At 43.1% G+C, this 21,536-nt stretch overlaps 1 protein-coding gene across 1 annotated transcript in view; it reads left to right on the forward strand.

Annotated features, from left to right (window-relative positions):
• Positions 1-20,968, forward strand: part of TSPAN5 (tetraspanin 5) — a 175,386-nt gene extending 154,418 nt beyond the window's left edge. Inside the window, exons 3-8 of the mRNA XM_042935846.1 lie at positions 6,899-7,045; positions 11,028-11,198; positions 14,142-14,267; positions 16,164-16,211; positions 16,310-16,426; positions 18,789-20,968. Coding sequence (XP_042791780.1) covers positions 6,899-7,045; positions 11,028-11,198; positions 14,142-14,267; positions 16,164-16,211; positions 16,310-16,426; positions 18,789-18,854 — 675 coding nt within the window. The 3' untranslated portion in view covers positions 18,855-20,968. The remainder of the gene's footprint in view (positions 1-6,898; positions 7,046-11,027; positions 11,199-14,141; positions 14,268-16,163; positions 16,212-16,309; positions 16,427-18,788) is intronic.
• Positions 20,969-21,536: the final 568 nt, after the last annotated feature.

Raw genomic sequence — 21,536 nt, forward strand, 5'->3', positions numbered from 1 at the left:
GCACGTGCATAGAAACCTTTTCCAAGAAGAAATCGTTATCCTCAGAGCATATTCCTTTATTGAAGAACCCTGGTGAGAAGCTGCTTAAATTCCAGAGGTAGCTGAATGAATGAGGTGCTGATGAGGAGGAAGGAGAGCAGAGGGAAGGTGGGCTGATTTTTCACATTCTTACTGAGATATACGTGTTCATCAAGCCACCGGATGACGCGATCCCACAGGGAGTACGACATTGTTAAGCAGCTGGAAGATCACTCAGGAGTGGTGAATTTTTGACCACCAGGGCACCCATCTGGCTCCTTGACAGCAGAAGCCTGCTATCCCTGGTCCAGAGTGCCGCCATCATGGCAGCATGGCTGCTGACTGCTCCGTGTGCTCACCACTGTTGACTCACACTTCTCGCTGCTCTTTTCTCCGCTGCACCACTTCTGTGTACTCTTAGCTTCCACCCACTCATGGCTTCTGCCTACTCCTGGCTTTTGCTTACTCATGGCTTCTCTCTTCCGCCTTTACTCTGAATGCCTTTAGGTGATTTCCCATTGCCCAATAAAGAAGATCTGATTGCAAGTCAGTTACTGCCACCTCCATTAGGCATGATCATCAGATATGGTATGGCTTTCCTTAGAAAGGGTCAGGCACAGGGTCACCTGGGCTTCTTAGTTGAGTGTCTGACTTTGGCTCAGGTCATGATCTTACAGTTCGTGAGTTTGAGTCCCAGGTTAGGCTTGCTGCTGTCAGTGTGGAGCCTGCTTGGAATTCTCTCTCCCTATCTCTCTGACCCTCCCCTGCTTGCATGCTCTCTCTTAAAAATAAAATAAACATTTAAAAAAGGGCAGGGGAGGGGGGTCAGGTAAAGTAAGTACCAGAGCAAAACAGATTCCACTCCAGTGCAATTGGGTTAGATGCCTCTCCTATGTGCTTCTAAAGCATCAGATCGCTTCCTTGTGGTGTCATATAATAGTGATGATAATGAGGAAAGTGGTAAACATTCACTGGCTTCTTCTTTTGTGCCAAGCTCTTAGCATAGTGTTTGGATTTATTTGAATTATTTCCTTCATCCTGAGGATGTGAGATACCATTTCACTGATGTGGAAATTGAGACTTGGGTTTGTTAACTTGTCCAAGATCACACAGATAGTAGGTTGTGGAACTAGGATTCAGGACAAGATATATCTGTATTATCGTGTCCTGTCCCTTTGCCCCTCATCTAGCCCTGTCCAGGTTACCCTCTTTCTGTGTTTCTGGATTCCAGGGGAAATTGTAGGTGGACAGGTGGGCATGAGTACAGTGCAGGACAAATGCTCCCTGCCACACTCTAGAGCAGCCTGAGTGACTGCAATATCTGAGTCTCCCCTTTACCTTAGATAGAGGATGCATATTGATACATGTTTTTGTTGGCTCTCTAAATTTCTGTATGGTATTGCCTTAGACATGTTCCATGAACTTGTTTTATTTCTTTTTAGGCACATATTGGTCTTCTTGCTAAGTTCTGAGAGATACTATCCAGTCCCTAGTAGATAATGGAAATCTTCTATTTTCACTGGAGGATCCTCTCTTGGAGGCTCTGAATTGATATGCCAAGAGCTAAGCTAGTTGTCCAAAAGGCAATTTGTGGAATCGCTAATTTGCTGAATATATTTGTTTCTTTCAACTTTTTTAATTGCCTGGTATTCATCTTGTCTTTAGAGCAGCACTTTACGTTATGGTCAATTTGTTTCTGCCTCTGCTGCTGCACCGGCTATAGGTCTGGAGGAGCTGAGGGCATCAGACTATAGATACAGAAATACATAGTATGAATATGAAGAACTCTTAAAAACCAGTGTTTATTAATATAATCTTAATGATAAATTAAGAATATATGTGTAGGATATCTCCCTATATTCTTGAGTCTGTAGTACTTGAATATATTCTTGTGATCTATAGTCTTGGTCTCTGGCTTTCTTATTCTGACTCTTTATGTTTCTCTACTGCTACTGTTCAGAATTCCATTTTCATGTCAACCAAAACAAATGGGTAAAGGAATAAGTACATGTGGCTAATTGCTCTACTTCTCCATTTTTCTTCATTTCATGATTCAGCTTCGTTGGAGGGTATTTTCTGACTTGATGCATGAAGCCCAGTGCCCTTAACAGCTTTTGCTCCCAGGGCTCTGCCTGCAGGATTCTTGTAGAAGTAAAAGAACTTACTAGTAAGTGGGATGCAAATACCAGGCTGTGTGTATGTACTTCTCACATAAGCAGCAGTGCTGGGGATGGAAGAGAGGAGCCAAATGACATTTTGTATTTATTTTTTTCAATAAGTTTGAGTTCTTTTTTTTTATCTTTATTTTTGAGACAGAGCACAAGTGGGGAAGGGGCAGAGAGAGAGGGGGACAGAAGATCTGAAGTGGGCTCGGTACTGACAGCAGCGAGCCCGATGTGGGGCTTGAATTCACGAGCTGTAAGATCATGACCTGAGCCGATGGCACTCAGTCGACTGAGCCACCCAGGTGCGCAAATAAGTTTGAATTCTAAAAAGTTGATATTTAAGCTCAAGGGTTGAGCGTTCAGATTTACATGGAGAATTGGAATTTAAATTATGTAAGTATTGACCGAGACAAAGCACCTAAAAATTCCATGCAGAACTCATTTCATTAATGATGCTGAGTTGATAGCGAGTCAACATGAAGGAAGACTGTTTACACTGGCTTAATTGCTGTGTTGACTGTAAATATCAGCCAGCTGAGTAAAGGAACCATATTAAGTCCAAGCTTACCTCTGCTCTTTTCCGCTCCCCATCCCACCCCCCAAAACCTTTTTTCCCCCTGCTAAAGTGTGAACTTCCGGTTTTGGAGGGGTGTGTGTGTGTGTGTGATGCACCTGTATATATGCACACATGTGGCATTAAAAGCACAATTTATTCAGCTGTTGTCAGGTTGTGCAGGTCCTCAAATGCAAACACAGACTCAAATAGAACCAGCTTGTGCAGTCAAGGGTGGGGTATTCTAAGTATTTGGGAGTGACTAGTAGAACTCATTGGCAGGCCAGGGATTATAATACTGACAGGATTTTCCCTCCCTACCCTTATTCTTTGTTTCTGCCTAAGCCTGGCTTTCTGTTTCTCACTGCAGATTGACTTTCTCCACGTGGTGGAAAACACAGTATATGTGGCTCCAGAATTTGGTATTTTACAACTTCAGCCACAGGAGGGAGACGCTTGTTGTAAATCCTAGTGTCAGAGGAAGGCAATTCAGACTTCTCAACTGTCCTGGGGCAGTGGGGTCATGTGAGAATTGGCAGCTCTGAGGGGCACATGGAATGCATTTGGGGGAGAAGGAATCCTTACAAGAAGGGGAAGTGTTGTTCCCCAAAGAAGAGAGTGGTGCCCACAGGTTCCCAGAAGACTAGGTATCTGCTGGTGTTGTTCTTGCGCATTCCTCAGGATTTACCACCAATCAGAATATCTATTTTAAATCACTTGGCAGACTTAACTGTAATCTTAGACCTTGTATTCCCCCCCCCGCGCCCCCCCCCCCCCCCCCCCGGCTTCTTGTCAACAACAAGCTTTGATTATAATTATTCTTCAGCAGGCATGGTGCTAACACTTCTTACTCATTTGTCAGATGGAACTTAACAAAATTAAGAAGTCCAATGAGAGACCCCATCTTTAAGACAACAGAAGGCTGAACTATCAACTCCCCATCATTTTTGTAATCCAGAATCTTGTTGCCAGGATTACGTTCAGCTCTTCTTTAATCTGTGTAGTCAGAAGCAGTAAGACTGCTTTTCAGTGAATATTTGGAAACACAGCACAGGTGAAGTACAGTCTTTTTTCATCTCTGTCTAGGTAAGTAGCCCTAATCCTGAGGAAAAGGAAGCTGGGCACTGGGCATTGACTTCCACACTTTGTGTTTTAAGATTGGAGTTAGTTTTCAACAGATATCGACCTGGGTGTATTCTGAATCCATTAAAAATAAAGTTCTTGGTAGTCTTTTTCATGCTTTGCAGAATATTGTCTCCCACAAGCACTCAGTATCTGTCTCCAGCCCTGGCTTTTGCCGGAATTTAGGATTAAATGAGTAGAATCTGCAGGCCTGCTAGGCCCCCAAATGATTGTTGTTTCCATGGAAACAGTTGAAGGCCTCTCAATTAAAATTGCCCCCGTAGGCTGGACAGAGTAAGAGTATGAAAATAAGTTTGTCTGGGAAGCCAAATACTCCTTCTCCAAATGAAACCCAGAGAAGACAAATGATCCAGGAATCTACTGATAGTTGACATCATTTTTTTTTTTTTCTTTTTGGGGTGTAGCTTTGTGTTTGAGACGCAGGTATGTGTGTTGGCTGGCTGGTGGCTTGGCCAGAGCTGCCCAGATAAATGCCCCTGTTGTCCATAACCTCTTTGTGTAGAGCCACAGATCACAGAAGAGTGTTAGGGAACAATTGGATCTTTGCTCAAACTTGAGTGTGAGTCACAAAAAGCCCATTAAAAATAGGTGAAATCATAGAATGGTATTAAAGTTGGGAGGAACCTGAAGGTCCTTGTGCCCCGTTTCCCATCCAATTTGGGAATCCATCCTAACACAACTGAACAGCAAGGTTCATAGTTTGGCTTCCCCATGAATGGGAAGCCTTCTCTGATCCATTGCTGGAGGGTATTAGAAAGCCCTCTTTTACAATCGTACTGACATCTCTTCCTGTCACTTCCACCTCTGCTGCCTCTTTTCGGTACCAAGTAAATTGAATCTACTTATCTCATAATTAACTCTTTAAATTTTAAGAGAATGTTATCTATATACCCTCCAAAGTCCTTTTTTTTCCCCTGTCTTATTAGCAGGTCTAAAACATTAAGACTTTAAGTATGGACACCTGTGTTCAGAGACATTCTAGGGGGAGAGATTGATTTCCTTCTAACACTGGCCCCTCACCACTGGTGCTTGGATTTTGTGTGTCTTTTCTGGCAATTTTTTTCTCAGCATCATTTGTGCAGGTAGAGAGTTGATAACTATTTCTGTGTTTTCCTCTTCTCCCCTGCCTCCCCAGAGTAGTCACAGTTCGAAGCTTGGAAATATGAGAAACACAAGACTGGATCAAACCATTGGTCTAAGCAGTCTCATGAAGGGTGTGGTTGTGTTTGTGAGGTCACCTCAGAAGTTAGTGAATACACCCTACATTCCTAACTGCTTTCATAATCTCTCAACCCTTTATCTGTGACTTATTTAAACCTTTGGCCTTTCCTGTAAAGTTTAAATTGTACATTTTAAGAGTCCTGTATTTCTCATATCTGTCCTATTATTAATATCCTATTGTTCTTAAGTTAATGCCCCGTCTAAAAACACCAACAATAACAACAAACAAATTGTTTTTGTCCAAATGATCCTACAACCTTAAAATGGATGGAAACTTCAAACTCCTAAACTTTGGTGTTAATTCATGCTGACTGGGAAGTGCTGGGAAGCAAATACATGGCTTCCACTTGGTAGGCAAACACTGAGGTAGGCATTCTGTTTTGGTTCCAAAATATCAGTAGCTGTGTGACTTTCAGCAAGCTACCGAGCCTCTCTGGGTTTCATTTTCCTCAAGTATAGAATCAGATACATACTTTATGTTCTTTCAGGTTGTTGGCAGTGCTATGAAAACAAATTGTTATAAGACTTCACAGCAAGCTATACTATGATATTCTGGGATATTTTGAGAGTTCAAAACAAATTTAATAAAATAAAATATTGATGATATTGGGTATTTAAGACTCCTATACATCCGCAGTTTCAAAAAAACAGGTGTCTGCCTCTATAGGAATGAATAGTAAATGTGTACCTTGTATTTTAGGGGGAAAAAATCTCATAATTTCTAACATAGGGTCTGGGTGGTATGTGATGTGGTATCACAGCTGAGGGAGAAATGATTTCTGTAAAAAAGTTGCATGTCCATGAAGAAATGAAATCACTCTGGGTTCCTTTGGAAGGAAAACAAAAGGGTGGAAAGTCTGGGAGTAACTTTTGACGTATGAATCCTTTAAATCTCAATTATTGATTTTTTAAATTTCTTGAGGGAGAGAATACATGTGGGGGGCAGGGAGAGGGGCAGAGGGAAAGAGGGAGAGAATCCCAAGCAGGCTCCATGCTCAGCTCAGAGCCCGATGTGGGGGCTTGATACCATGACCCTGGGATCATGACATGAGCCAATATCAAGGCTGTTCTGTACACATAGGTCTGTGATGGGAACTCTCAACTGACTGAGCCACCCAGAGGCCCCTATATCTCAGTTCTTAAAAAAAAAAAAAAGGTATTAAGTTAAATACCCCTAATGAGTCAGTGTGAGATAGCCATCAGCACAGATCACCTAAGTGGGCTTTGGGGGATCGGAGCCGGGTAGGGTCTACTGTGAAGCTCAAGGGTGGATCCTGAGGCATGGTCCTTCCCTGGAAGACTTGCAGGGGCTTGTTGCTGGGGCTGGCCTGCTGTGGTAGCCTTCAGCATCCAGCTCCACACCCTGGTTCCTGAGAAATGCCACAGGCTTGAAGCAGGCCCTTGTCTGCCTTGGGGCTTCAAAAATGACTCCTCTTCCTGGGGGTTGGGAAGTGTGTTTCTCTTACCCACATGTTTTTACTTATGACTGCTTATATTTGGACATAGAAAAAAAGGTAACATCCACATCTTCTCCATACAAGGTCTGATGACAGTTTCCTGGGGTCATTTCTTTGCTTTATGTAATTTTACCAAAATTGCAAACTTATCTAGACCTTAGAAAAAAGTAGTCTTTTGTTTGTTTTTTGCAGTGTTTCTTGAGTATTAATCATGCATAATAATCAGATGACCTCTGAAGTTTTTCATTGAAAGGGGGAATAAACCATTGTATTAATCTTTCCATGTTGAAACACTGACCGGGCATCCTGGTGCCTTGTTGTGTGTGCTTTTCCGTCCCCAGGGAGTTCTGTCCAACATCTCTTCCATCACTGATCTCGGTGGCTTTGACCCGGTTTGGCTCTTCCTTGTGGTGGGAGGAGTGATGTTCATTTTGGGATTCGCAGGGTGCATTGGAGCGCTACGGGAAAACACCTTCCTTCTCAAGTTCGTGAGTATCCCACTCGGCTCTCAGGCTGAGGGCTAAGCTCCCGTCTCTCCACAGGAGGATACCCCATCTGTAGGCAAAGTGGCTCTACCAAAGGCAAAGCAAAAATATGGCCCGGCTAATGCTCTCCTTTTGGGAGAGCTCTCTAGATCACCAGCTACGTGCTCCCCCGTTTTTCTTAACGATATAAGTACCACCCCCAGCCCGTGCCCTCCGTGGAGGTTTTGTACGTGTATATCAGGATTTGCATTTCCAGTCCCTAAAATGCCTTTAGATTAAGGTAGGTATACATATAGTTTTCTTCTCTTAAGTGATTTTTACCTCCTCTTTTAAGTACCTAGTTGGTAGTGAACTCTTCACATAGTTGAGAAAAACCAGACATAAGCACATTGGCTGTGGCCTGTCCTGATTAAATCTGTTAAGCAGTAGGTTTCGGCGAATATGGAAAAACAGTAAGAGGGACGTCCTCCTCCTTCTCTGCCAGTACAGACTTCTCCTTTTGTATGATCAGCATAATTTTCAGGTCCCTTGCAGGGTGTGTGCACTGTTAGCATGAAAATTTTTAGAGGAGGAGTTTTACCAGGGGCAGATAAGTAATAAAGTAGAGCGTGAGAAATGAAAGCCTTTCCTTTGGAGATTCCTTCCAAAGGAGAAAAAAATGGCATATGCTTACGTGTATGTATCTGAAACAGGTTTGTTAGGTGTAGTCAAAGGTCAGCCAAAGGTGCCTGTCAGTCTGGAGCTTGGCATGCGGGTGGGCACCTGTGTGGATGCCCTCTGAATAATAGCGGAAGGGTGAAAACAATCCACCTTCCTGTGGTGAGGGAAGATGGTGGGATTTCTGGACAACAGTATTCGTGTAATAACCCCTGTTGCTAGAATCATACTTCTCATCATTCAGGGACATTTTCACTTAAAACAAGAGCCTACACTTGAACTAGTGCCAGCAGCCATGCGATATGTGATTCTCTTTCCGGGCCACATCATCCTCTGGCATTTTTCTTGAATATCCCTGAAGAGAGCAGACTCACTGTACCCTACCCAGGGTAGCCCATTTCAAATTTGGGCAGCTCTGGAGCGGATGAGGTTTTGGAGAATCGGACCTGAACGTTCTTATGTTTATCCTGAAAGTTTATGTGACTCTACTAACAGGGAAAACTAAGGGATATTTGGTCTTCTCTACACTTAAGTGACCAGTTGGTTCTCTGTTCTGTATACATAGGTCTGTGTTGGGAACAACTGGTTTCCTAACACTCCGTTTGCCTTATCTCCCAGTTCCCCCTTTTAAACACATGCACACACAGAGTTACTTCATTCCTTACCTAATCAAAGACCTGTGGAGCCCCCAGGAGAGCTCTGTCCATGATCCTAACCTGCCAGTCTTCCTGGCAGGAGAGCCTTCTAAATGCGTGGGCTCACCTCACTCAGTTTTTCTGTAGTCTCATAAGGCCACAGATAATACTGAGCATTTGCCACTATTTTATCAGTTTTAGCCTCTGTGGCCTCAATATGGGATCCCCTTTAATATGATCTACTTGAATACAGTTTAGTTTGTAAGAGGAATCCCTTTAATGTAGTTTATTGTATTTGTACTTGAAGATACCAGAGTTAACTGAACAGGCAGAAATAGATACATTTCTCTAAATCAGCACCTTAATTTCTAAAGTCCCATTTTGGAAGTGAAGAAAATTGAATTGTTTCTTGGCTTTTAAAAGTGTCGGATAATATTTAAAATGGTCTCTATTTAGTACAAACAATAAAACCTGGCCCAGAATATTCTTTGAGCAGGAGCTGTGAAGTAAGTAGAAGCAAATGTCAACATGGCTTGAAAACAGCCTCGAAGATTGGATTCTGTAAGGCTAGGAGATTGGCTGAGGGAAAATCTGAGAGCTAAGATAATGTGAAATAGAAATGGAGCTTCCTGGTCAGCTAAGGCCCTAGTTTGAAGCCTGTGAGTCAGTCTCTGCACCTTTGAAAGTGGGGGAAATTAGGTTACAGGGCCAGGGCATATATGTTTCTGCCAAATACTCTATAAGAATTTAATTTGGACTTAATTTTTGACATATATGTATCATATAACATTAAAGGAAAATTTCCCAGGGTAACTGGAAAATGAACTTGCCTAACCTTTATGGTGATGAGAACAAAAAGCTAGTTAAAATCTCTTCATGACTTGCGTCTTGGTATTTTGTGTACTATTGTATTGTACTTGGTATTTTGTGTACATTTGTATACAAATGATTTTCTCATTTGTATAGTGTGATAACTAGTATATTTCTGTACCTAATAAAGGGACGGGAGTTGTTTTATACTATGGGGTAGGCATTGAGTAAAAGTGATAGTTTTTTCCTGCCCTTTTTTCTAGATTGAGGAAAGCTTACTTTGAAATTACTGGTACCACTGATGATAATTAACAGTTGAGATCCTGTTTCTACTGAATGCATCAAGGACAGATAACCAGGAGATCTATGGAAGCTGAACCTGAGCCCTGGAGGGTCTAGAATTAAGGCCTAAACTTTGGGGTCCTAGACTTTGCCAGGGACTTCTTCCTTTCTTCCACCCCTCCCCTCATGCCCACCCTCCCAAGATGGCCCTTGGTACCCTGGAAAAACACTGTCAGATATGCAGACATTTGATGTGAGAAGGCCCCACCCCACTGCCCTCTCCCACCCTTACCGCACATAAGACTGTGAGGTCTTTGGAGGCAGGATTATGCCTTACTCATCCTTGCTTCTGCAAAGCCCTCCATATCCAGGGCCCAATCTATTATGGGTCCTTCGATGTTTGCTGGAGGAATTAACATATTGTTGTCTTTGCTTTGTTTTAATAAGTAACTGTGTAGTCTGCTTCGCGCCACTCCTCCAGCACCTTTTTCTCTCGGTTGGCTGCTTGATGTCTGCTTGCTGAGGCAGAGAGCTTTAGCCCCCTCTGCCTCTCAACCACTCTCCGTCCTGTAGCTTTCAGGAGCTCTGCGGAGCAGCTGTGGCCCTCTTTCTGTCCTTGTTACCAGAAGTTCACCTCGTCCTTCACAACCTCATTTCTCATAATCTGTTTCAGCACAATGAATTAGAAAAGAGTAAGAGGGTGGGGGCGATAGGAAGTGGAAAGAACCGTGGGTGTGAATGATACGTTGGTATGACTGCCATCTGAGTCTTCTAGATGGAAAGGCAATTTCTCCAGATTTATGGGCAATCACATTACCTGTGGCCTCCAGCCTTTCTGTTTAAATTCTTGTTGTCTGCATTAGCCAGAAGTCTTCCTTTGGCTGCAGGTTGATGTTATTTAAAATCTTCTGAGACTGGTATTTACAAAGAAGGGTGAGCACAGCCAGTGTTCCTAAGAAAGCTTTCAACCCAGTTTTCATGATGGTAAATGATTTTCACATCCTAGTCACCACCGCCGCCACCACCCCCCCCCCCCGCCCACACACACAAACTTCCTCTTTGACCTCTTCATCCAAGATGAACACATCTGCTATCTTACACCATAAAGCAGGTGCAAAGGAGAATTAAAGCAGTATCTGAATCCAGAAAAGGAACATGTTGCATACAGAATCAAGGCCATAGTAACAAATGGCAGTCAATCTTACAATACTGAGATAATTTCTCTTTCAGCATTACGAAAGCTTACTAGAGGTAGGGGCAGGTCATGGTTCAAGAGTCTGGCAGTACATCAATCAGAAGAAACTCATTAGGTCTTAATGTGGGTCTAATGAGAAATTCCTTTTATCCATGTTTGCTTATAGGCTTTGTTGTTTAATTACCAAATGGACCACAAGAGTCCCTAAAATGTGATTATGAATGATTTTTAAAAATCCTTTCTTGGAATATAATATTCTATTAATGAATCTTAAACTGAAGATTATCTGCTTTGGACATGTGTAACAACCACCCAATGTAATTATAAACCTTTTTAGAAGGAACCTTCTAACTATATATGATCAAAATAGCCCTCTTAACTGTTCTCTGTGTGTCTTTTGTCTTAGTTTTCTGTGTTCCTGGGAATTATTTTCTTCCTGGAGCTCACTGCTGGGGTTCTGGCATTTGTTTTCAAAGACTGGATCAAAGACCAGCTGTATTTCTTTATAAACAACAACATCAGAGCGTACAGAGATGACATTGATTTACAGAACCTCATAGACTTCACCCAGGAATATGTAAGTTTAAATTTATTTTTAAGTTGAAAGCCTTCTCGAGGAATGAGAACATTCCTCCTGGCTTCTGCATGTGCCAGCTGGAACCTACCTCTGATTCTTCCACATGGTTTTGTTTGTTTGCTTGTGTATTTATTATTTTCTGACCTGCTTTATGACTTACATGATTTGCACCCTGAATGGAAATGCCCTATTTTCACTTACCTCAATTTCTACGAAGTCCAAGGGACCAAGAAAACTTCTTGAGCAACAAGATTATAACTACAGTTGTTGTTTCCTATTGACATCTGAAGAATATTCTTTTGCTAGAGGTGCAGCGTTTTATTTGGTGTTTAACATGAATTCTTTCTTGCTCCTTGTCCCCTTAAAAAAATTTTTTTTTTTTGCTTATTTTGAGAGAGACGGAGATAGTGTGAGTGGGGAGGGGTAGAAAGATTGAGAGAGAGAGAGAGAGAGAGAGAGAGAGAGAGAGAGAGAGAGAGAATCCCAAGCAGGCTTCACACTGTCATCACAGAGCCCAGTGTGGAGCTTGAACTCACGAAACCATGATGAGATCATAACCTGAGCCAAAATCAAGAGTCGGACGCTCAACCCACTGAGCCACCCAGGCACCCCTTGTTCCCTTTTGATCGTCTTCCACACTTCACAGCTCACAATAATACATTTAGCAATAGAAAGTCTGTCCACAAAGTTCCTAACATGCCCATCCAAATATCCTAGCACATGCAGTTCCATGCAACTGAAAGTTGAGAATCTTCTAAGCCCTGGTGGCTTCTAACAAGTAAAGAATCTCTCACAGGGCCACCCCCCACCCCAGGTTTCTGAACGTTACCAGGTGATGTCCTCTGTAATGCAAATGAAGTAGCAGGCACCCCATTTGACTCAAAATGCAAAATGGTATAAACAAGGTTCAGAAGAACTACAGATCTAGTGCCAAAATCTGATTAGCAAAGTGACCGTGGGCTAACAGAACCTTGACCTATTTCCCCAAGAGTAAAACGGAAATAATAATAGCTACTGTTTAACTCCTGCAAATATTAGGGCACTCTAATGAGATGTGCATGGTTTTATATTAGGCTTAAGGTGTAACTGTCCTAAGGTGTTAAGGTCTTTATTTGCATGCACTGAGAAACTGGATAAGGTGAGCAGAACTGGACAGTGCTGTCTGTGCCATAAATGCAGGACGGGAGGGCCAACAGAAGCCCAGTGGATCAATGGTGGTCTCTTGGTTGGACAGCTTTCCAGAATGAGCTGGGGTCCCTTCTGATAAAGGGAGGAGACGACTGCACCAGCACTTGCTATCTGGCAGACCACCCTCCTTCCTTAGGTACTCAGAAGTCAGCTGAGTTGTGTTGGTTTTGTTCAGTAGCATCAATGACCATCCTCGAGTAAGTTGCACCTCAGGTGTGAAATTAAGCCCTGTTTCATCTCCTCAGCAGACTTCAGTGTTTTGTTAGGTCATAATGGATGCAAGCTCACACCTTGCCAAATGTCATCACTGACTAGTTTGCGTGACAGATCTGATGAAGCTTTGTAGGAAGACCTTGAGACGCACAACCCAAGCCCTCAAAGGACCAGACGGGTTGGAAGAACATGCGTGCACACGTTCTCTTGAAATGCTGTCTGCTTTATATGGAAATCCTGTTATTTCATGTGATTTTATTTTTCTGTTATGGAGTTTAATGTGTTGAAGTAGCTATTGGTCCTGAAAGCCTTAAAATGGTCAAGGCTTGATGATTTAACTCTTGAGAGGTAGAGCTAGTCCATTTGAGGGGAGTGACGAAGTTGGCTTCTGGAGCAAGCAGTTCTCGAACCAGGCCCCATTTGAGACTCACTGACTTTAACTGCTCATTTTATATACATTTTAATTAGATGATTGAATTTTTTTTAAGTGCATTTACATATTTTTAAATATTTGTTTTTGAGACAGAGAGCGCCGGTGGGGGAGGTGCAGAGAGAGAGGGAGACAGAGGATCCGAGGTGGGCTTTGTGCTGTCAGCACGGTGGGGCTCGAACTGATGAACCATGAGATCATGACCTGAGCCAAAGTCGGATTCTCAACCGACTGAGCCACCTAGCGGCCGCTGGATCATTAAATTTTTTAAGTTGAAAATGTAAATACATGCTCTTTAAAAACTTCAGAGTAGTAACATATATAATGAAAAGTAAGCCTCTAAAACTTTTGGGGGTAATGAGCATGTTCACTATCTTGATTGTGGTGATGGTTTAAAAATGTATACGTATGTCAAATGTTATAAAATTGTACAGTTTAAGGGGTGCCTGGGTGGCTCAGCTAGTTAAGTGTCCGACTTCAGCTCAGGTCACGATCTCGCAGTTTGTGAGTTCGGGCCCCATGTCGGGCTCTGTGCTGACAGCTTGGATTCTGTCTCTCTCTCTCTCTTTCTCTCTCTCTCCAGAAATAAATAAACATTAAAAAAAGTTGTACACTCTAAATATGTTCAGTTTATTGTATGTCAATTATACCTTAACAAAAAGGATTTTTTAAAAACCCTTAATGCGGTAGAGACCACAATTTTTAGACAGTAAGCCTCTAGCCCTCCCACCCATAACCCCACTTGCCTCCTTCAGGCACAGTCAGGGTTCAGTGTCTTATTTATCCTTCTAGAATGTTCCTCCATGTACCCAAGCCAGGCAGACCTTGTTCTGATTGAGCCTGCTGAGCAACTCCTCCCCTTCCTCCACCTAACACCATGGGTCTCCTAAATCATTTAAATCAGATGCTAACACATCTTACAAATCTTGGGCCTTAATCACTTTGGAAGCTTTTATAGGAGCTGCTTAGGTTTAGTTTGGTTTACAACTAAATTCTGAGACCGAAAAGAAGGTTAGAGCTGGCGGAAGCTGGGTGTCGGTCGTTTGGTCGTGAGTATAGGCGCCTGGTCGCCTCCAAGTCAAGATGTTCTAATTCTCTCCTGTTTGCTCTAGTGGCAGTGCTGTGGGGCTTTTGGAGCTGATGATTGGAACCTAAATATTTACTTCAATTGCACAGATTCCAATGCAAGTCGAGAGCGATGCGGTGTGCCATTCTCCTGCTGTACTAAAGACCCCGCAGTAAGTGAAGGCCAGCAGACTGTTGGCCAGCTCCACACGTCACACCGAGAATGGGCAGGGGTGGGGGGCTTGGGGGGATGAGCAGAGTGACTTTTTTCTCGAAGCCTCTTCTCACGTGCTCATTCCCAATTGTAGCTCCTGTAGGGGGCACAGTGCTCAGATCTTCCCAGTAGGGGTAATAATTGCTGACCTTAATTTAGTAGTACGTGCTGGTTCCTAGTCTCAGTCTTTTTGTGAGTTGGCTCAATAAAATTCAGAATGTTCCTCCTGGCGGATACCACCATTATCTTCCCTCTTTGGGTGAAATGTAGGCCGGTAGAGTTTAATTAACTTTCCCAAGCTCACATTGCTAGCAAGTGAGGAGCCGAGCTTCAGACCCAGGAAGCCTGCCTGTGGTGTCTCTAATTCCTTCTCTGTGAGAAGGATGCTCTTAGGTGAGAGCTCCCTGCATTGGTTTGGGGTTAGTGATCCTTTGCATCCTGACTTGGTTCTGGGGGAGATATTAGGGATAGGAGAGGAGTTTGAGGTAGGATAGGGCTCATCTACTAGGTAGGAAGACCGCAGCTGCCTGGACTTTCAGTTGCAATGATGATAATAACTGTAGTTGGTATTTGAGAAAAAGATAAAATATTACACCTGTGCATAACCCCTTCTACCATGACTTTGGTTGTATTTTGGGTCAAATCATGTGACTGGGATATGGGATGTCTTGAGATGCAAGTGTCTTGTTGTAAGTTGAAAGCCAGGAGTGAATGTTAGAACAAGCGGGAGAATTTGCTTCTGCACATGTCCATCCCCCACTCTTCGGCCTTCTGGGACATCAGTCCAGGCAGCCTCCTCCAGGCCGCCCTTCTCGAAATCAAGTGGAGCCCAGTGAGGGACACTGAACTCGTCAGCAATTTCCCCATGGAGGGTGTAAGGTGTGGGGCTCTTTAAAAGAGGCCGTGGTCTTCGGGTGGAAAAGTAGTTCTCTGAGGGCTTCTGAGGGGTCTCCGGGCTATTACTCTTGGTCTGAAAGAGACTGAGAATCAGAAAGGACTGTGCTTCCCTGCTCTGAGACCCTGCCAGGAAGTCCACCTTTCCTACTGGCTAGTTTCATGCTCTCTCCTCTAAGGAGGGCTCACAGGCAGGAGAGCACCCAGTACAGAGCCCTGGGTGCCCACGCAGGTACTGGCCGGCAGGTGCAAATTATTCTGTCTCCAGCTCCTGCCCTGTGTTAACATTCCATCAGAAGTATGAAGCGTCTCTGAAGGCATTATGGTCCCCTTTTGACTACAGATACTCTGGGTAGAGAGTTTTCATTCCATAAATGCCAAGCTAATAAAATCCACCCCGTACCCTGCAGAGGGGAAAAAATAAACCTAAAACCGCAGAACCCACGTTTCTTGTCAGACCTGTGAAATGTCAGGGTGTCTGTCCATGTGATGTGTTGTCAGCACATTGTTTTGTTTTTAATTATTAAAGTAATGCATTCTCATTGAAAAATCCTTTAAGTGATACAGAAGTATATAGATTAAAAAGCAGAAGTCCCCCCCCCCAAAAGAGCATAAGTAAACATAGTCAGTGTGCCCTTTACCATGGTTTTATCTATGTCTTAGTTTTCTGAACCCCATATGCTTCCTGAAGTTGTCAATAACATGCTTGCTTTTCTTATATTTCCCGAGCCTCAGTTTTCTTCTTTTGGAAAAAAGAAGGCATATTTTAATACTTACTTCTGAGAATTTTTATAACAATTACTTAGGATAATACATAAAAGTGTTTAACATGGTACCTAGGACATCTCCATGCCTAAGCACGCAGTTTATTAACGACACTTAACAGGGATCTTCTGCTAATTCTTAGGTGGGCTTCCTGTCTATTGAGTGAATTTCACTTTTCTGTTTTCTTCCTCCCCAGGAAGATGTCATCAACACTCAGTGTGGCTATGATGCCAGGCAAAAACCAGTAAGTGGAATCTCATCTTGTCACTTAGCACAAAGGGTGTTTCTGAGGAGCTTTTGAACTTGCATGGTGACACTGTGCTCTCCTCTTCCCTTGCGAAGGAAGTTGACCAGCAGATTGTTATCTACACGAAAGGCTGTGTGCCCCAGTTTGAGAAGTGGTTGCAGGACAATTTAACCATCGTGGCTGGTATTTTCATAGGCATTGCATTGCTACAGGTAAGACCAGGCTCCTTTATGGATGTCACAGAGAAATGATGCTCTGGGAGAGCCCTTCCCAGGACAGGAGCTCTGCTTAATCACCTTAACATTACAATTTTTAAGACACATTGGAAGGCTGGGAAACAGACCTAAACTATTGGGTTTATATTTTATTTAAAGCCCATTTTAGATGCTACTATCCTGAAATACTTCAGGAAATCTTTTTTCCTTTCCAAGATGGAGAAATTGATTGGGTTAGCAGTTGTCTGCTGACATTCCAGTGTTTCCATGGGCAAAATAATACTGTATTGTGACAGTTGGGGCAGGTAGGAATGGTCAGAAGTAGATCCCAGTGGCAACATTAAGACTTTTTAGAATTTCACACACATCCAGTGTTCTGTTCTCTCTCTGGACCACCTTGTCAAAATGCTAGTGAGGGAAGGAAGACACCCACTTTTCCTCCTAAGCAGCCCCAAGAGCTGAGGTTTTTATCTTGTAGAGATGTAATACTTTTCTTAGAGGGTCACAAATGGGGCACAGTGGTTGAAAGAGATTAAAGAAGTCCTAAATAAATGGAAAGCCGTTCCGTATTCATAGATTGGAAAACTTGATTTTGTGAAGGTGGCAGTACTCAAATTGATCTACAGGTTCAATGCAATCCCTTTCAAAATTACAACTGCCTTCCCACCCCCACCCCGCCCCCAAATGGACAAGCTGACCCTAAAATTCATGTGGAAATGTAAGGGATCAAGAATAGCAAAACAAATTTGAAAAAGAACAGAGTTGGAGAATTCACACTTTCCAATTACACTTACTACAGAGCTGCAGTAATCAAGATGGTATATAAGGTTGGATCCACAGATCAGTGGAAGAGAATTGAAAGTCAGAAATAAGCCCTATGTCAATGGTCAGTTGATTTAAAAAAAAAAAAAAAAATTTTTTTTAATGTTTATTTTTGAGAGAGAGAGCGTGAGGGGAGAGGAGTGGCAGAGAGAGAGAGGGAGATACAGAATCTGAAACAGGCTCCTGGCTCCGAACTGTCAGCACAGAGCCTGACACAGGGCTCAAACTCACCAACCATGAGATCATTACCTGAGCTGAAGTCAGATGTTTAACCAACTGAGCCACCCAGGTGCCCCTATGGTCAGTTGGTTTTTGACAAGGGAACAGAGATCAGTCAATGGGAAAAGAATAGTCTTCTCAACAAATGGTGCTGGACCAACTGGATACCTATAGGTAAAAAGAATGAATTTGGGCTCCTACCTCACACCATATATAAAAATTAACTCAAAATAGCTCAAAGACCTAAACTTAAGAGCTAAAGCTATAAAACTCTTAGCTAAAGCTAAAGACAGCGTAGGTGTAAATCTTTGTGACCTTGGATTAGGCAGTGTTTTCTTATATATGACACCAGAAGCACAAGCAACCACAGAGAGTACATAAGTTGGATTTCATCAAAATTTTAAAACTTGAGTGCTAAAAATGATAAGAAAGAAAAGACAACCCACAAAATGAGAGAAAATACTTGCAAATCATTGTGTCGGATAGGGGTCCAAAGTCTAGAATATATAAAGAACAACTCAACAATAAAAAGACCAGCCCAATCTAAAGATGGGCAAAGAATTTGAATAGATATTTCTCCAAAGAAAGTAACAAATAGCCAATAAGCACATGAAAAGATGCTCATCATTAGATATTTGAGAAGTTTAAATCAAAACCACAATGACCTAGCACTTCACACATGCTAGGATGGATATAATTAAAAAGGAAGACAATGATGAGTCTTGGCAGGGATGTGGAGAAATGGGAACCGTAATACATTGTTAAAGGGAATGAAAACAATAGAGTCACTGTAGAAAACAATTCGGCACTTGCTCGGAAAGTTAAACGGAGTTGCCATTGTGACCCAGCAACTCCACTCCGAAAAGAACTGGAAATCTGCTCACTAGAAAGTTGTACAGGGACATCCATAGCAGCACTATTCATAATAACAAAAAAGTGGAACCAGTGTAAATGTCCATCAGCTGCTGATGGATAAACAACATGTGGTTTATCCATAGAATGGAATATTAGTCAAGTCATCAAAAGGATTGATCTTGAGTGGTTGCGAGGGATGGGAGAAGAGGAATGCCTGTGAATAGGTACAGAGTTTCTTTTCAAGGTAATGGAATGTTCTAGAATTAGACAGTGGTGATAGTCGTACACCCTTGTGAATATACTAAAAACCACTGATGTGTATACTTTAAAATTAGGGCATGTTTTATAGTGTATGAATTATGTATCCATTTTAAAAATGAAAGAAAAGAGATTCATTGACCTAGGAAAAGCCTAATGACGTTCTGAGTTTCACTGTTTGACTCTCTTTTCCTTCCTTTCCCAGATTTTTGGGATCTGCCTGGCCCAGAATTTGGTTAGTGATATTGAAGCTGTCAGGGCTAGCTGGTAGGGCCCGGCAATGCTGCTGCAAAACACTGGACAGACCCAGCCTTCCTGCCCCTCCAGCGTGCCCAACCCAATCCATGCTGCACGGACCCTGATCACAGAGGCATCTTGCAATCTCACCTGATGGAGCTGCCAAGAACTTGGTTTGGGGGAGGGGGGTGGTGCAACTGGGAAATGCTGCTCACTGACAGAATTAAACAGATAACCAGTATGAAAGTCGTTGAGCCGTGAATCTCTACTGTAGCCATGAATTTATGGATGGATACTTACCAAAACAAGAAAAAGAGGGAGGGTGAGGGACCCAGATGTACCTGAATTTGTGGAACACACAGTCTCGTTCTCCACTTCGATAACTGGAGGGCTGGAAGAAGCAGTTTTGTTCTTTGTCACACCTTGAAGGGACTGCTTTCTGTTCCATGGCCTAAAGAAGTACATCTTTCCTAAAACTCAGCCCCTTACCTGGGGGGGCTGTGGTGTTTTGGGGCACCCCTTCGCTGTACATTTCAAGGAACTGTTAACAACTGTGATCCCAAGAAGAAAACAGCTTGTCTTCGGGGTTCAGAGTTTGTGACCGCATTCAGCAAGTAATGCGGGTGGGCATGCGTGGTCTCTCCTGGAGTGTCCCTTAGAAGGGACGTTGTGTATCCCACGTGCATGGAGTAAGGGCAGCAGGACACTTTGTGATGCTGAATTTTAGCAGGACAGATCGTTGTTCTAAGTAGGCCTGAGCTTTATTTATCAATGACATTCAAGGAGAAATTGAAGTTAATGAAGAGGTTATTGGTTAACATCCCTCACCCCCGCCCACCCTATTAGTTGTTGGATTCTTTGGAAACTCTGGAATATTCTGGGTTTTGTTTGGCTTTTTTTGCGTTTTTGTTTTTGTCTCCCAAAAGTGAGAGCTGGGATGCAGTTTCTCTTAAAGTGTTTTCTTACTCAGCTCAATGTTAATTTTTTGGTATAATCTCCCTGCATGATCTGTGAACCTGAATCTACCAACTCCTTTTCCTGCCATGTCTCCCACGAACATTTATAAATGTTATTTGGTCGGCATTTCACTTCATAGGTTCCCGGCCTTGAGAGGTGTGGCGTGTCCTCCCTGGCTGCGAAGCGACTGGTAAATGCTTCCACAGACTCGATAGTCCCTTTACCCCATCAGTCTCCGGGGCCTCATCCGCAGCCCCCAGTTTTCTCTTTGAATGGAATTGAACCTAATGCTGAGACAGTGTTGACTCACAATCAAGAACTTTATAATTTCTTTTCCCCCTTCTGGTTTTACTTTGCTTTTATTTAACAACAACAACAAAAAAGCATGGCCAGAACTCCCTCCTAGTGCAGACTAGCCATCAGGATGGTAACAAAGCACAAATACTTAGGAGGGAGGGGCATTGATGGGGCAAGTGTTCTGTGACCCAAGGTCGGACACCACTTCCAGGTGCTGCCGCTCATCCTTACCCCCACGAAGGTGGGGAGGGATGAGTCCTGCCCCCACATTTTAATCCAGCTGGTATCCACCAGGATGCCACTCTCCTGGGGAGCAGACATCAGCCTGTGGAACGGCGGGAAAACCACAGGTACATTTTACGGTGATGCCACACTTGCCAGCACAAAACTGGGCAGCTAGCATGCTTTGTGGAAATTTAGCAAGCTTTTCTGTTTTAGCCCCATGTTGCATCGCTGTGGCTGACGAACGTGTCAATCTGCTCAGAGAAAAGACAGAAATTCTTTGAAAACTGTCTCCAGAGTGTGGGTGTGTGTGTGGCTGCATGTGTGTTTTTGTGTCTCTGTGTAGTTAGAGATGTTCATTCCATCTTCTGGCTGTAAGATGATTTTATGTCATCTCTGCCCCCACGCAGTTGTCATTCTGTAATGTCATTCCAACACGGAGAAGACTCGAGCCCCGCAATTGGCACTCTTGTCTTTATTACCTCATTCTCCGGTGAACTCCCTCTGACCAGTTGATTCAGAATCAGGCAGGATCCCCTCCCTTTGGCACATCCAGTGAAAGGCCAAACGGCAAGTCCAAGTGCGTTCTAAATTTTAATTAGTCACCCTTTATTTTTTACACTTGAGAGTGGTTGTAATTAAGGCTGTCATTAATAAACTGGTTCTACCTTACGTGGAGTTCTGTCTTTCTTCATTACTTGTCTTGGAATTGCAGAATTCTCAAATCCAGTGGCTCTCAGACTTTAACGGGCATCAGAATCAACCAGAGGGCTTGCCGAAACAGATTACTGGGTTTGCCCCATCCCCAGAATTTCTGATTTAGGAGGTGCGTTTCTGACAAGTTCCCTGGTGATGCTGTGCGTCTTGGATGCACAGTTTGAGAAGTACTGCTCTGATCAGCTCTCTAAGGGGGAAAGGAACATTTCGGGGTTGGGGAGGGAAAAGTCCCTTTGTGCTACTGGGTGCAGATAGAGAGGTGGGTATGTAGGAACTGTCTGTCCTTGAGGTCGTTGTCTGCTGGTCACAGTCACCTGGGGACCACGTAGGATGCAGATCATCAGGCCTTGCCCCTGGCAGTTTGGGAGGGCATGAGCCAGAGCCTATGCTTTTAAGAAGCTCCTGTTAAAAATTTAATGCACAGTGAAATTCAGGACTCATTATCTTGGTAATATTCACAACTTTTTTCTAAGAAAATAATTGCTAGTAGTCCCTGAGAATAAGAATCTTAAAAACCCATTTG

Source organism: Panthera leo, chromosome B1, assembly GCF_018350215.1.
Source record: "Panthera leo isolate Ple1 chromosome B1, P.leo_Ple1_pat1.1, whole genome shotgun sequence".
NCBI classification, from domain to species: Eukaryota; Metazoa; Chordata; class Mammalia; order Carnivora; family Felidae; genus Panthera; species Panthera leo.